General features: G+C 30.4%; 1 protein-coding gene across 3 annotated transcripts in view; it reads right to left on the bottom strand.

The window, feature by feature from the left end:
- Positions 1 to 376: 376 nt before the first annotated feature.
- The window catches only part of LOC107167631 (G protein-coupled receptor dmsr-1-like), a 99631-nt gene continuing 82072 nt past the window's right edge, over positions 377 to 17935 (bottom strand). For 2 of the 3 annotated variants that reach the window (XM_089227403.1, XM_089227401.1), the window contains exons 2-3: positions 12820 to 13247; positions 377 to 3554 (exon numbers count right to left, since the gene is read on the bottom strand). In XM_089227403.1, the coding sequence (XP_089083529.1) occupies positions 2675 to 3554; positions 12820 to 13232 (1293 nt within the window). In that variant the 5' untranslated portion in view covers positions 13233 to 13247 and the 3' untranslated portion in view covers positions 377 to 2674. The remainder of the gene's footprint in view (positions 3555 to 12819; positions 13248 to 17935) is intronic. The other variant, XM_089227402.1, reaches the window with a different exon arrangement.

Raw genomic sequence — 17935 nt, 5'->3', positions numbered from 1 at the left:
AATTAAATGTTTTTTATGCCATATAGCCATTTAGTATTTAACATTGGAGTTGAAGTATCTGAAGAATAAATACTGAAGATAACCTTCCAAATAAAGTTAGTCCAAACTAAAGCACATAATTTTTTTTTATTGAACATTTACAAAATATAATGCATAATTTTAGTACATCAAATCTTGTATATTATTTTTACAAACAAAACATTAGAAAAACGATTAGTTAGCTACGATCTGTATAAACATTGAACTGTTTATGATCAAAATTTTGTTTTTTATTAATTTTACTTAATAAAACATATTTTATTATTTAAAAAAAAAAATTCGTGCTAATAATATTTTAGTTACAAAAACATTTATCAAACGCGAACAAATAAAAATATAACATCTGATAGGTAGTCTAAATAGTTTAAATTATAATTTATATACCTATTTTATATTTAAACTAAATGCAGTTTACAGAATTTTCTAATTTTATTGATTTTAATATAACAGTATTTTCATCATAATGATTAATATATGTTTAATGTAAAGTAAAATTATTTAACTATTTACCTTGTTAATGTATAACATTGGGTAATTAATTGTAATTTTTAACAATAAAAACATATAAATCCAATATTTTAATAGAATTTGAGTACATAAATAAACATACCTAATTTATAAAATCTAATTTTTTTTTCATTAATCAATAATTGGATTTTGTAAATTTAACATAGTTAACATTAAAGTTTGTTAATATTATTAACCATTATATTTTGGTGTTATTAAATATAATATTCAACACTATGCGGTTAGTATTGGTAAGTCACTTTTATTATTAATATTACGGAGTAAATCTATTGCTGCTTAGACTATTGCTAAATACAAAATATATGTTTACTGACATTTTTGATTTTCTTAACAGTAATTATAATAATTACATAATACTTTTATGGCAATGCAATCTTCGTGCGGGTAATGATTTGGTTGTATTTTACTTTTGTGTTGAAAAATTTAAATAATATTTTAAGCTTGTTGGCAACCACAAAATATGTTGAAAAATTCTCTAAAATTTAGAGTCTAAACTTTCAAAAATGGTTGTTAAAAAATATTTCATAAGAAATCTCAATAGAGTTATTGTTCATTTATTAGGTGGTAATAACCTCATGAAAACACCAAAAACATACAGAGGTCAGCCTTATTTGTCCAGCCTACACTAATGAAAACACTACATGAATAAAACTAAAATGGAATTAAATGTGATATTTTTTTATATTCAACAATTTTACTCATTTTGAATACTATAAGTAGGTAATCATTTTAATTAAGAAAAAATGAAACTATCGAAATATTCTGTTGAATAATACATTGTATATCAATAATCTAAATCGAAAGTTTTTACTCGATATTAAAAAAAAACCTTCATAATTATCGTTATTTTTAAATATTTATACTAATTATAATTAGTTGTATTCCGTGCCCTAGATTTACTTATTTATTTTTATATAAATATAGGCTATAATTGTCATGTTCGAGCTGTTACATTATTATTTAAACACTATTCGGTAGCCGATAGTACTTGATCAGTGTAAAGTAATTTGAACGGAATTCACTACGAATACGAAACTTAAGTCTTGCGGCCAACGGGATAGTGAAAAACGCTCGAAACATAAACAGTGAAATTGTTTAGTGCTAAAACAGCATGTAGATTAAAAACAATAACCCTGTGTGGTCGCTTTGAAATTATCTTGAACATTTAAGTATTAGAATTCTGAGTATTAAAGAGGCCCAACAAGTAACCAGAAAATGTTTATAAACGGGGTGATTCATCGAGTATGTTCATCCCTTATTTTTCTATAAGAATATATTTATTCAAGTTCTGATTTTTGTGGCTTTTATGTATTCTTAGAGGCCATCATTTCAAATTCTTAATTTTTTTTTGGTATAGTACCATTACAGGTGTAAATTATGACGATATATATTTCTGTTTTTAAATTGAGAACTTTTCATTTTTTTTTTTTTCTATAAATTGTAAAGTTGATAATCTTAACAAGTTAAGTTTTTGGGTTATTAAAAATCATAATGCTTGAGAATTATTTTCCAAATATAAAATAGATGTAATATTTAATTTGTACTTACTATTCTCAGAAAGTTATAAGATTATAAAATATTTTTATAATAGTATAAACTACAAGAATTTTCATATCAATAAACTCTTATATATTTGAACATAACGTTGAATAACTCAGAAACTACTCGTCGGAATTTCAATATTTAGATACTTGCATGAAAATTCCAAAAACAAAAATTAATTGCTAAATAGTTTACAGTACAAAAAAAAGTGGTTCTCAGTCGAAATACAAAAGTTGATATCATCATAGGCTACACCTAATCAAAAAGTATAAGAAATCTGAGTAGTTGAAAATATGCTATTTATTATGCAAATATACATGATAATTCTAAATATCAGAATTTGAATAGATTAAATATTTTATAGTATTTATTTAAAAATGAGAATTGATCATCCTTGATGAATCATGGCCTATATACGTTATAATATTATCGTGGTCGTTACCGTTGTCGGAGTTGGCGGTCAGCGGGTGGTGAGTGTTGTGTGATGTGTGTCACGTACACCCTATGACAACGACGATGGATCAACAGTGAGGGGGGGATCAAGGATAGTAACGAAGCTGTCACCTTAGACTTGCGTCACTTGCGTGGTGGTCGGGTTACCATGTGACAGAGCCTGTGACTCGGCCTTAGAGATCCAGGAAGGCAGGAACAGCAAACTGAACGTGTTGCGGAACTGCCGGCTCATCACGCAATACAGTATAAAATTGATGGCGGAGTTGACCAACGCCAACATGTCCATCACCTCGCCCATGTTCTGGTAGCAGTCCTGAAAGAACCGCTTGCCGAGCAGCAGCGTGAGCAGGCCTAGTATGCCCTGTGGGAACTCGGTGATCAGGAACAACAAGAGCACGGCCAACAACATCCGGGTGGTCCGGTCTGTCTGCCGCTCCTTGTCGGCTGACTTACGGCCACTTCCTGTCAGCTTGGCCCGGCGACGTTTGGCCTCCAGTAACGCGCATATCAGCCGCAGGCTGAGAACGGTTAGTGCCACGCACGGTATAATTTTGATGACGACGCTATACACCCAGAAATTGATGTCAGCCAGATACGTGGACGTGGCCAGGTCACTGACGTTGACGTAGTATAGGGTGACGTTGCGCAGTGGTCCGATGCCACTATGGCTGTCGTTTATGCCTCCACTACCTTCGCCACCACCTCCACTGGTGCCTATGCCAAAGCCTCCTCCGTTGGTGCTTCCTCCACCGATACCATGACCACTGTGCACATCGGTGCCATTATTGGCCCGCCGAAGCGCTGACTGCAGTACCGATGTCGGACGGTTACCGTTCGCGTCCAATATCTCTACTCGGGAAAACAGGTTGAACGATAGGTAGCTGGGTATGCAGATGATCGGGCACACAAGGTAGCCCAACGCGATTGCCGATAGGGTGGTCTCCATCCGGCACCATATCCGGTTGATCTGCGGATGCACTACAGCCACGTATCTGTGGAAATCCAGACAAAAACAACATAGTTAATGACAAGGGTGAATGTAAAAGAAGCACATTAGTTGCACCCAATAAAAAAGGTATAGGAATTGTGTCCAAAAGATTTGTGGTGTTACTCGTTTCTGACATAGCTTTTATCGGTTTAAAACGAAAGTTTGAAAATCAATAATTTTAATGTTTAGACAATTATGTACAGATAGTAATGACAAAAATAATCGTCTTATTATATATTATAGTATAATATGAGTAGTATAATTCACGTGTGTTCACAATTATAAGTGAAATCACTATAATTCGATAAAATGTTCATACATGCAATATGTAAATTGGGTTTTCTTTATGCAGTAGGAGTATTCAAGCCTAACACTAAATAGTTTGTATCATTAAAAGTATTTCGTTTATAATTTACATATTTATTATGATATTTAAAATCACATTTTTATCAAGACATTTAAAATTTCTGAATATAATGGATATTTAATTTTTTAACTATAATTTAATTATAATATTATTCCATCTAATACATATATTTATAATTGAATCATTCATATTTGTACCATGCCAATAAAAATATTGAAGTATAATCGTTATAAATATATAATGGATATTTCTGTGATATCGATGTATTATAATGATAAAAACATTTTTTAACTTTTGTGTACACACATTTGTTCACCATAATAAGTACACAATTCTCAAGGAGTATTTGGTGGAAAAGTCTTTCCACAAAAATTCACTTTGTTGAAACCGGATAAAGTAAAGGTCTAGATTTGGCTGCGAATTACGTCCCGTGGCACCTATTCCTTCCGAATTGCGTCCCAGGTATTTTCTAGGGTCATACTAATTGCATCCCGGATAGCTTTTGGAGTTATAGTAGTTGCACCCCGAATTATTTTGTGTATATCAAATGCGTCTCGTATATTTTAAAAACTAAATAATATTTGAGTTAACATTTTTATACAGACTTAGAAATGTCTGTAATAATAATTACATAATAATTAATATTACTAAACAGGTAGGTTGAAAATATTGTTTTTGCTTTTTATATTATTATATCGCATTTGTAATTGTTATTGTATAAAAATATAAGAGTAAGTAGTAAAAAATATTATGATATTGGTACAAATTTAAAAGACAAATTTTTATGAATTTGAATCTACTTTTTTTTTTTTTTTGATTGCAAATCTGCCATTACTTGTTTTAAAAATTGTTCTTTATTAATTATCGAGATTGTACGGTTCTTTAAGCGAGTGCTCCGTTGTTTTACATAAATATCAGTTTGTGACCTTTTCAGAATATTTATAAATTGAAAATATTTGGATGAGCATTATAAAACATCGCGTTGAGCTTCGAATGAAAAGCTTCACAACTATTTGTAGTTCATATAGTTGTAGTCGAGTATTCTGCACATAATGAGGACGCAATTCAACTCGAGAAAAATTCATGACGCAATTAGTATTATACCTTTTTATATGGGACGAAATTCGTACCTACCGCTAGATTTAAATAAGGAACCGGTTTTTAGTAGGAAAAACCATATCGAAGATCAGTAAAACAATTTCATAATATTAGTGGTTCATAAAAAAATAATAATTCGATAAATAATAAAAAAACATGTGAATTGTTGTTGAGGGTGATTACGATAAACTTCAACTTGCTTATTAACCACGAATCGAAATAAAAAATACATCCATGTATATTGTAATTTAGTATAATATATTATATCTCGCAATGTAATAGCCCAGAATTTTTTTATAAATACACAACACTGAATACTTCAAAACGAAAATAAACATTGTACTACCTGACCAATATAATGGGATGCAACTAAAGTGCTGCAAGAACACGTGATCTAACACGTAAAAAAAAATACATACATTAGTTTCTATTATACATTAGAGAAAAATTACGTACTGTTCAAACGTGATAAAAAAATAAATAGTTTTATTTATATATTTTTATTTAATTATTTCTAAATGGTCAAAAAATAATATAATTTGTAGATCCTTATACACAGATGTTAGAATATTAAACATACGAACTCATAAAATTATCTTAAAAAATTAAAATTCATATTTATTCTTAACAATGTAAAAAGTTATTACCCTTATAAATGTTTCATTTTTAAGTTCAGTAACAACAGCATTTTGTGATTGTATGGTAGATATTATTTTTGCTCAGCGTAGAAATTAACAGTTTATTTTTTTTTTGATCACATAAGCACTTAATTACTTAAACATCTCATAAAAAGTTTAACATTAATTACACAAGATAAAGTGTTATAATAGGGTATTATGGTAAAGTAATTATAATATTTTATACATGCCATTATTCAATAAATACATTCTATCAATTATTTTTTGATTTGTAAGAAATCAACATTAAATTGCTAATTGGAAGTAGGTTATTCTACTCTTAAAAATATGTTTTACTTATACAACATAATCTATTTTTTTGTGGATAGAATAAAACGTCGTATTTTCATTTTCGTATATTTTATATGTTCTAAAGATGTAACGTCTGTCACATGTTTGCAGGAAATCTAAAAGCTTTCACATTTTATGCACGCGACTTGAATTAAATGTTGTTTTCTTTTCTCTGTCGGGTTGCGTGTTATAAACTCGTGTATTTGTGTTTATTGAAATATGTTGGTAAATGCTAACTGAATATTTGGATGGTACCTATGTGGTATACAAAATTAAGTATAATATTATAATGATACGAATTTTGAAAAATTATGATTAGTAAATTGGTTCATATTATAATACAATGTAATTTTTTAATAAGCATTAGTATTGTGTACAATTCTCAAATTTGTGCACTTAGTACTTATTTGATTAAGCATTGAGGTACATAATATTAATTATGAATTAAGTAAAGACAGTATTAAAATATTAAGGATAACAGAATTTATCAGATTATTTTACCAAAAATATTTTTATTTATAGGATCTTCGATGAATGTAATATTTTTTTATCAAATTAAGGTGTTACAAAATACGCATATATAATAATATAAAGTATATATTTCTTTAAAGGTTGAGCTCGCTTCATACAAGAGTGTTGGATGTATATATGACTTATAATTTAAATATTTGCTTTTACACCTAGTGTTATCAGATAATATTGACCTGATTGCTAAAATCCTTGTTTACTTCATCCAAAAATCAGTAGTGAATAAGTACTTTGTAAGCATCGTATTAATATGTTATTATACCCTATACAAACCTCAACATAATTTATAAATTAATTTTTAGGACGTATAATTTGTTTGTTTTTAAACTTGGATTGCAAATCATTAAATCTCTATAATATTTTAATATATAAACAGCTTTCAATACTATATTTTGTGAAAATTATATGCATATTATATTTTATATAATCAGCCAACGTATTTTATAAATACAAATTAGTACCTATTTAAATTAAATTAATATATAGTTTAAGTGAAAATTAGTTATCTAAAAACTATTATAGAAAAATTTAATATATTAGTATAATACAAAGTCTTCAATCCACGGGCCGTCTTGTGTTATTTGAGGCCCCAAAACACATTTTATAACAAATATTTTTCTGATTCTTGGTTAACTCACCTAAAAAACTCGCTTAGGGTTGCAGCGCTGCCCTACGGCATTATCCAGATATGGGGCTCTGCCAAATATTTTAATACGAAAACAATTTAGGCATTCCAGTTAATATGTCTCCATGTCTGTGGTAAATTATCTCTGCGCCATGGTTCATCACGAATAAAAATATCCACAAAGATCTAAATATTCCATCGCTCTCTGAACTAACTAAATCTCACTGCATCTCCTTTCACTATAAGTTAATCCACCACAATAATCCACTAATTAAACGCCTGTCTTCTTTTAAAACCCCTAATAACCCTCAGAAACGTCTTAAACAAACCAGGCCTAGAGATCTTTTAATTTATTCGTCGGGTACTTGGGTGGTACTACAGAATGCTCTCCCAATCTGTCAATATCGCTATGTTTTTTGTAGCAAAATTTTTCATTGTATTTAATTATTGATTGATAAATTGTAATTATATTTAAATAAAAAAATAAAATAAGGATTGCATCGTCTCAAATACGAAAATAAAACATTTAGCTAAGGTAAAACGATGTAAATATCATGCAATTTTCATGCATGTAAAATGCATATTTTTCAATTTTTCATTGCATACAAATCCTAGCCCTGATTATAAATAATAATAGCCTACTTGATGCAGAGCAAGAATTTTACCAAAACGCGTAATTTTAGATGCGTCTGAGTGGATAACCGATTTATAAGTAACGATGAGTACCTAACGACAATTATTATATTATCTTGGCTTTATAGGAATACGCTTGTTATTATCATTTATTATATCTTTATTAGTATATTTATGGTTGTTAGAAATTATTATATGATGCGATGTATACCTACTTCTTTGATAAGTACATCTTAGTATGCAAAATACGTACGGAAAGCACTGACGTTGTTAACGCGATGGAAAATATTACGCGAGTGTATAGTGAAAAGGACAATATTTTATTAGGTTTAAATAATTATACTTTTTATGGAGATCGCATTACACAAGCTAGTGTAAAATGGCGATTTACATTAAAGTCGTGTACGTCAAAGCAGGGGGGGGTTGCAAATTTCATCTAACTCAGTCATGTTGGAAATGAATACAAAATTTAGGATTAAAGCCGGATTACATGGATCCAAATTCAGAAATTGGAAAATGGCTTCATTTAATTGTTGGTCTTTCATTATTACCCTCTAGTGAAGTAGACGATTGTTTTGTTGAAGATCTGATGTCAATTCAGCTTTTATCAGAAAATATTGACACATATATTTAATCGATTTAGAATTTTCCATCTTCACTGTGTGCTATGAATTCAATTGATTCAGAAAGGACTACCATTATGCATGTGGATCATTTTATTCGTTATTTTCGAGGAACTTTAGTGCCTTAGTGGTGCACAACCAAATATTTTTACTTTCATAAATGTTATAAAAGAAGTACAAACAAATACATACATTGTTATAAGCAATGTAAACGAAATTAAAAAAATATTACAAACCGCACATACTTAAACAAAAAAGCCAGAATCGAAGATTTAATAAATAAATATAAAAACAAAAATATCAGTAGATTAGATTTTGTAAAATCGGTTTGTAATTATTATAACAAAACATAATACTTTTGAATTTCGTACTATTTTTTTTATTGACAAATTATTATATTGAATATACAACTTATCATTATAATTAGATTATTTATTATGAATTTGACTCTTTAATTTTGAACTATTTTACTTTATTTTTATAATTAATTTTATATTTTATTTATGATTTTTATATTTACCTCCCCTATTTTACGAGCTGTATATTGTATTCGTGTATATATTAACATGTCAAGGCAACTGGTATATGCTCACATAGTATTCATATAATAGGTACCTACTATAAATTATTATACATCATACAATAATTTATAATATACACCTAATGACCTGATTATATTTTTAAAATATTAATTATTTACTAAATATAAACTGAAGAAGTACCTGTTATAAACAATGTCACGAGAATAGGCCATGCCGCCAGACTTACCCACAGATTCCTTATGGCAAAAGAAGATCACCCTATATGCCAAGCATGTGGTCATCATCTCACTGTGCAACACATAATTACGGAGTGCCTACTATATTAATAAGTTCGTCACAATCTCAACATTACCCAAAATCCCTGGACACAATAATTGGACCCAACCTGGACCAGAACAAATCTAGTTATCAAATTTCTTCAAACAACTAATTGAATTAAGCTAATAATACAATTGTAAATATGTAATATATGTATAACAATATGAAAATATGGAAACTATTTCTAATGGCCTGTGCTGCCGAACTGTATTCTAAAGATCAAAAAAAAAAAAAACATTGTTAAATTTTTTTTAAAAGATTGATTTTCAAATGTAAAAACATAAATTGAATTTGATGTATATTATATTGACTTTTCGTATTATTTGTGTATTTTTATTTTTTTTTTTCATTGAAAAAACGTAATACTCCATCGGACTTCAAATCGACTTCAATGATAAAGTGAAACAATCAATGACTATACCTACTCCTACAGTTAATTATGGCGTGGACCGATACAACTCACTTAATCTTGTCACTTTTGACCGTATCACGATTTCCACGTAATGTTCGATCTTAAATGCAAACCTTTAAAAAATTGCCTTTGTCCGAAATCCTAGACGAATTCGAAAAAATTAATGAAATTGTCCGTGAAAACCCTGTTGAAAAATAGTAAAAGAATTCTACAAACATAAATCCATGTTAACTTTGACTTTTTCACAACAAACAAAAAGATAAATTTTATTCGATATACTCGTACAGAATAGATGCTCTATAGAAAACATTCTTGGAGTAAACTTTCTTTACTACAGTTATGGAATTGTAAAGTAATATAAATATATATTTAAATTTAAAATTTTACTCACTTACATAATATGACTTATAGATATAATCATCCACTTGAAATCCGTAAATATAACTGCTTATAAAATAAAACAGTTATCTGTACAATATAGTAACTAGTTAATTTAATTATATGAAACTTCTATTGCACATAACTGGACTAAGCTATAACTATACAGGCTAATTGAAATTATTAATTTTTTTAATGTTTGAAGTTCAAATGTTGATGGTCTTTGTCTTTAATTTTTTTAGGTTTATATTAAATTTGAATTCTGACTATGAACTACATAAATATATCTCTAAAACATTTGAGCAATCACATAAATTAGCTCTATAGTATTTTTTTTTTATATTTGTATTTCCTAAGAAGTATAATCTCTGCTTATTCTCGTAATTGTATGTAAAATAAAAATAAAATTAAGATAACTAAATTATTGTTTATTAAATCATTTTTTCTTAATCATAAACATTTTAAATTTTACTTGATTTTTATAGTCTCAGACTTTATCTTAGACTAAATTATCTAATTTTTATAATCTGAGTATAGAGCCGTAGTAATAAGTTGTAAAAATAATTCGTCATTAAATTTAATCGAAATCTATACCTACTACAAGTAAAACACATATACCTATTATATTTTAGCGTCAGACAAAACCTACAGGGAATGTGATTTCACGGATTAATATTCTTTAATTTATTAAGTTTTTTTTACACATTTATCAGCTTTCCTATAATCTTGGATCATTTGGTATTATAATAACCGACACATTTATTTAGTATTCAGTGAACCGTATTACGGTTAGGACTTTTATCCACGAAAGGAGACAGGGAGAATATCATATATATTGGAAAATGTTCAAAAATAAATACATAATCTAAAAACATTTGAAGCTAGCAAACTGCAGGGCTTGAAAACCTATGGGGTTAAATAAAAAAGCTCATAGTTTTGGCCTAAAAGTTATGTAAATGGTATAGGTTTAATAATAAGTCTTGTGCACGGGGATACGTTCATATAATATAAATTATTCGAAAAGATTTCTGTTTATCTGTCCCTTTGGAAGTCTATAAGATAAACTGTATGTATACTGTATATGATATATTATACATTCTTATTGTATAAAGTAGTTTACAGTAGGTTCGTTTTGAATTGGGTTTCCATTGTTTTCAACCTTTGTAGACTTTAAAATTATAACGAATTTTAAGTTATAAAATTAAATACGTTTGGTGATTATAAACGATACCACAGGGTCGAAGCCTCCTAGGGTAAGCCTCCCAGAGCGTTTCGGATTTAACGAATGCTATAAGCACGATGTACATTGTCGTTTGTGTTTATTGTTTTTCCGTGATATGGGAAGTGGGAACCTTATGACTTTGGTCTTTATTTTCAGGGATTTAGAGGTGGAAATACATACATTATTGTCCATAATCTACAACCATTGTCCAATGTCATTCGTCAGTCAAAATCCATAATTTTTTTTTATTATATCATAATTTTATGTAAAAATCAATATTATTTTGTTGTGTGATTTCATTTTTGGTATCATTTCTAATAACATATTATTAATATAGTCTCATTATATAAAATTATTTTGTATCAATTAAAATCTGTGGTATGGACCTATGGTTAACACAACAATAGGCTGTCAGCTTCGTTGTGGATTATGGTTTATATAATATAGACAAAGATTATTGTTGTATTCATTGTACCTACTTATTATTTTGGAATTTGATTGATACAATGTGTCAATCTGATAACTGTTCAATATTCTAAAAGTTACAGCATATTCAAATTATTTGCAAATAAATAATGATTAGTAAAGTTGTGCAGCCTTTGAAAAATTATCCATAGAAAAAATTAAAAAACGAACTTATTATTTATAAAGTTTCTAAATCAGACAAATATTTTATGACTAAGAAACCTGAAGATTTGACACGTACTTCTCAAATGTTGAGTGTTTGTAAGTTCTTGCAAACTTTTTGTACCTATACAAATGGTTGCAGTGACAGATTTTGTTTAAGACAGAATAAGGGTGGCACAATCAAAACTTTACCTAGGACATCAAAACTCTAAATACGTCTTAAACAACTATGATAACTATATTGAACTCCTGTAGTCCCAAAATGTCATGGTAATAATAATATATTGATATTTCGTTACCTAGAATGAAATAATCTTCTCCTTGGTTGCCTTTCCTATTTAATAAGAAAATTGTTAAAATTGTTTGATATATTGACATTTTTTTTATTACTCTTGACTTGCGTGATGTTGAAAAACTACTTTTTATTCATCGAGTGATCCACTTATCATTTTAGGTAATTAAATATATATTTTTATTATAATATTAAATATTTTCTTTCGTAATTTTTTAATATTTGTAGGTACACTTTTTTTTTTTAATTGTTAATTTGTCTGTATTTCTCTATTAAAATATACTTAAAGTGCTTCACTTTAATCTAATACTACACGTTCAATGTACTCATAATAATATAAAATCGCTGTTTTACATTGTATTTGCAGTTTAAACTTTAAAACTTACCTAACTAAATATTCAAATGTCAACTTTTAATTTAATCATATAAATCAGCTCTGTAAATTGATTATTTTAGATTATTGAAATTCTAAATTTTTGAGTTAAAGGAATCTACAACTCGTTAACAATTATAAAATTTTTTTTAATTATAATGTTTTTGGGAATTTATGAAAAAATGCAATACCTTTCCAAATTCCCGAGTAGATACTATAGTATTCTAATTGTATTGTATTATAAATGAGAGTGATAAACTTACCTCCATACAGCTAGTGTGACCGTTAGCCATATGGATATGGTGTGGAATGCTTGAGAAAAGTCCGAATGAAGTAAAACGAACAGAGACCAGTTGTAGGAGAAGCGGTCAGCACGTGGATAGTTGGCGGGCCGGAGGTACATATGATAGGCGAACGGAACATACTCGACCATGACCAAAAGGTCGGCCACGGCCAGTCCGGTGAGTATGGCGTTGGTGGGCGAGACCATTTCTTTGCGTGTCAATACTGCGATGTTTAGCACGTTGGCAACCGAACCAAACGCGCACACCAACAGGCTGGCGTAACCGTGGTAGTGGACGTACACGTCGTGCAAGTTGACCAGCAGGTCACCGCAGTAGGGCGAGACGTGTGAGGCACTGTCACCAGCTCCAGAAGTCCCATTACCTTGCTCCATCCGGGCGGATCTCACCTAGAGGAATAAAATAGATTTAAAAAAAATGTAATTTGCAAACGAATTATTATTATGTGGTAACGAGTAACGACATACTTTTAAACGATTCGATATAAAATATACACAATTATTGAGTATTGACTAACTGACAAGCCTATAGATAATATATTATTTTGAAAAATATTTTTAAAAAAAACGTTTACAAAATATTTGAGTAATTGCATTGAATCTTATTATCTAAGCTATAACTTATAGCCTAGTGCTTCTCTGTGTTAAGACTTAATAAGACACGTGCTTAAATTCGGTATGAAGTTAAACAATAAAAATAATCGTACGCTCAGGATAGGTAGAGAAAGTTGTTGTCTCCTGAGGTCCATTTTATCCTACTAGTTCCAATTCTTCTTTAGTCATTTCGTTTCAGTCACTAATTTTGTTAGGAACCACCCTATTCAGTATTCATCGTATGATGCGTTTGGGAAGTAAACACCTAATTCTCTTTTACGTTTTTCCCTATAATAATTATTGTTATTATTAGTATTCTTACTTATTCTTACTATTATCTGCTATATTAATTGACAATAGTTAATTTTCCCTGTTTTTCTTGAATATTGTTGTTAATCTTTAACTGTGTTGTATTATTTAATTGCCGTCTACTAGGTACCTATGCAACTATTTTATATACTATTGTATTATGCTTCTATTGGGATTTTGTTCCCATGAAATAAATAAATATGTTAATTAATATTGTGTGTACTAATAGAATACATTTTTAGCAATTATAAAAAATTCGAATAGCAATAGTACTCATTGTCCGTATATTTGAATAAATAAACAAAATGTAATATTATGCATCGCCATGCTGATGCTACAGCGGGTTATTCGCGGGTGTGTTTAATCTGCAGGTAACGTTCCTTGCGTGCATTATAATATTTGTTATTCTATATTATTGTTTTTATAATTATTATACACCCTCTCCGGGGGACCCGTTACCGGAGGGTGTCAAAATTTGAAAAAAAGCTCCGTTACATGCTTATATATATTATATATGTATATATTTATATTAATATGTATATAGGACGTTTTATTCGCGCGGCAGGGATTAGCAATCGGAAGTCGTTGAACTCGCCCCCGACGACGCTCAGTCACGTTCGTTATAGTCGGTCGGATAAAACACCCTTTTCGTCGTCACGATTGTGTATGGCCAAGAATGTAGAGGACGACGACGTGGAACTACTGTATTTTTGTTGGCACCGAAACCTTCGAATTCTTTTTCGACTTAACCATATACTTGTATTATGTATTTATATCGCACGATATTGTTGTATGGCACCGCACGACGGAATATTATATGATATATGTTATACGTGTGTACCTTCTGTATAGGTAATATGTATAGTAGGTATGACGCATGCGCCGCCCTTGTGTATATAAACCTCCGAATGGAACAACCAACCGCAAAAACTCTTCACGCAGAATATTATACATATTATATTTTATGATGCGTGTGGGTTGTTAGTTGTCATATATTATAAGCGATGAAAAATATTACAACTCGTAGAAAATTAGTTAGTAGACAATTCGCCGTATGGTGTCGTTTAGACACTGGAAGTGTGAAAACATATCCATATTATTATTATTATATTATAAGTTATAATTTATAACTGTTATACTAAAATACCAATCTAAAATCCGGTGACGTTGTATTTTACACTTAGTCTTGATAAGTGGTGGTGGATAATAGGTTGGGTTTTTATAAGACCACGCATATTATATTAATATTCATTTTATAATCGTTTGAGACAATACAATCTATTGAGTATTGAATATAATATGATGACGATACATAACAAAAAAAGCGGGTAAGTGGATGTCGCTCTGCTGTAAATTAGGTGGTAGGGTCCCTCTGATTAGGGTTAGATTTGAATGCAATGATAGGTATCATTGTATACGAAAAACGATTCTGAACGGAGATGATTTGTCAGTCTAGGATATATTATATTTAAATATTGTCATATATTCTATTTTGAAACAAATATATTATTTTTCAATTAGGACGCATTTTGCATAAGGCATGGTTAATCAATTTTTCCAAAAACATTGCATGTAGTTATCATAATTCATAATACCTTAAATTATCATAGATATACATATACCTGATTTCAAAAAAATTTAAAACTCAAACGCTCAAAACATTTATCCTATAATGACGCTTCAAATTTTCTCTATAGCTATTTGAAGCAAAACTTATGTAAAACTTAGTGTTGAATTTTTTTAACCTTAGATATAAATACAAACAATTTTATGAATTTTGAACTAAAAAATAATTTGCAAATATTCATGGTTTTGACGAATTTTCGTCAATATTTGAACTTAAAATGCTAATAACAAAAAATTGGGCCTATGTATTCTTATAATTTTTTCATCACTATACGAATAACTTATGAGGAACTTTGTATAAAATTTTATCGACACTTCAAAAAAAAATTTTCAGAAAAATTGAATATTTCAGTTGTTTATAAATATCTCAAAAAAAGTCTATTTGAAAATTAAATCATGTAAAGAAAATGCCAATCTAAATAACTGGTAAAATTTTCAAGTATCTACGACTTATATTTTTTGAATAATAACAAACATTTAAAATCGTTTATTTGCTGAATAATAAATTATGCACATGCAAGAACAAGGAGAGTGCATGTCGGCGTATATGTGTCGGCGTGTATCACTCGGAGGTCGGTGAACGAGAGGGGGAATCGACGGAGACTAGTCCCCCCCTCCATCGACTCATCACCACCCCTCCAAACACCATCAACTACGATCGGTAGTACGGACGGGGAAAAAAATTACGCATTCAATACGCGCGTAGTTCGGTAATTCAACACAACGAACAACCAACTACGAACATTTTTTTCGTCACATCACCTAAAAGCACCCGTTCACAGATCCCCAACCTACACCACCCCTCCACCAAACACGCTCACCTCACCGGGGACACGGGTGTTCAACCACACGGGTGACGGGGATGCAAGTGCACACACTAGCGCACATGCTACACACACCCACGTTTTAGGTCAGCCAGCGCGAGTAGAGCATCGGAAAGGCACAGTGACAACTGATAGGGACAGTGTGGTAATGGCGGTTAACACCCACTACCAAACAGTCGCTGTCCCGGTTCAGAACCAGTTGTACCGCACTACCGATTTCCTGGACAAAATTCCCACCCCCGCGATCGAACACGAATTTCCGTCAGGCTTCGTAACTGCCTTATTAGATTTGCAGACGCAAAATCGTACGTAAACCCGACCGTAGCCCGTGTTGGGCATTATACATATAGATTAAATTGTCTAGATACAATTTTTGTATATTTTATCTCATCTAGGTAATTTTTAAATGCTTTATCTATTATCTTATCTAGATAATAAAAACGGTATTTTTTTTAAATTATCAAGATAATTATTTACTGAGTTGTGTGTTATTTTTTTTTTAACTTATTAAACAAAACTTATAACAATTAAAGTTGTTGTCTATCACCACTATCGCAGTGGGTACTACTACCACAATATTACCATTTTCTGTAAAACAGCTGTCTCAATTGTCTGATACTGATATCTACGGTAGCTGCAGTTTATCAGCAAATGTTCAAGCACTAACTTTTTTAGACATTAAAAAAAAGAAACAAAAAATCTGCATATATTGAATCAGTATCCAATTGTAAAATAAGTGTTTCTCAAATACAATACGACTTTACATTCCTCAGTCCCAGTTGAGAGATTATTTAGTGCAGGCAATCAAATGACACCTCGAAGAAATCGTCTAAAAAACAACAATTTTGAACAATTACTATGCTTAAGATCAACTAAAGAATAGGTTAGGTTATTACTTATTACTTATAATATTATATTCATGACCACAATAATTGACTAATATTAAACATAAGTGTAATATTATATTTTAATATTTATATAAATTAAAAGTTTTTTTTTTTTTAAATATGCAACCAAATGAATCAAACATTACAAACTACCAATCTGTTTATATGACATAAAATAAATAAAATATCAATGTAAATTTACAGTATATTTTTTTTTATATATAATCAGCTATTAGCTAATGTTTATTTGTTATAAATTATCTAAGTATTATCTAGATAATTTTTTCTTGAAATTATCTATTATCTAGATGATTTTATTTAAATGAATCTATTATCTCATCTAGATGATTATATTGATAAATATCTATTATCTTATCTAGATAATTATTTGATTATCTGTGCCTAACACTGACCGTAGCCCGTAAATACGGCACACAACACCAAGCATCGCCGTGTCAAACAGCCAAGGTCCACTGGGGTGCCGCCGATCACACAGTCGAGGCCGTCGCAGCTGCCAACGCCAAGGCCGCCACAGCTGCGCAAGCTACACCAGACACAACCACACACCGACACCAGTACAAGTGTACCCCGTGTGGTGGTTTGGCGGGGGAGTACGCAGCAGCAGCCAGTACAAAGTACAGGCACCACCGCGACCGATCTACGACTTTATCAACCACCAACGCGGGTGACAACGACGCGACACCGTCGACTCTCGCTCCACGCCGAAAAGGCTAGGCGGGACGGGAAGACAAGTCGCGCCGGACGAGTACCGGCCGTCGGCCACATCGGCGACTTTGGCACCGACCAGACTGCGGACACGTCGTCGCAACAAGGAGCT

Source organism: Diuraphis noxia, unplaced genomic scaffold, assembly GCF_037042655.1.
Source record: "Diuraphis noxia isolate RWA-SAM2 unplaced genomic scaffold, SU_Dnox_SAM2 contig0004, whole genome shotgun sequence".
Lineage (NCBI taxonomy): Eukaryota > Metazoa > Arthropoda > Insecta > Hemiptera > Aphididae > Diuraphis > Diuraphis noxia.
The sequence above is the reverse complement of the archived record's forward strand: the minus strand, read 5'-3'. Positions and strand labels throughout refer to the sequence as shown.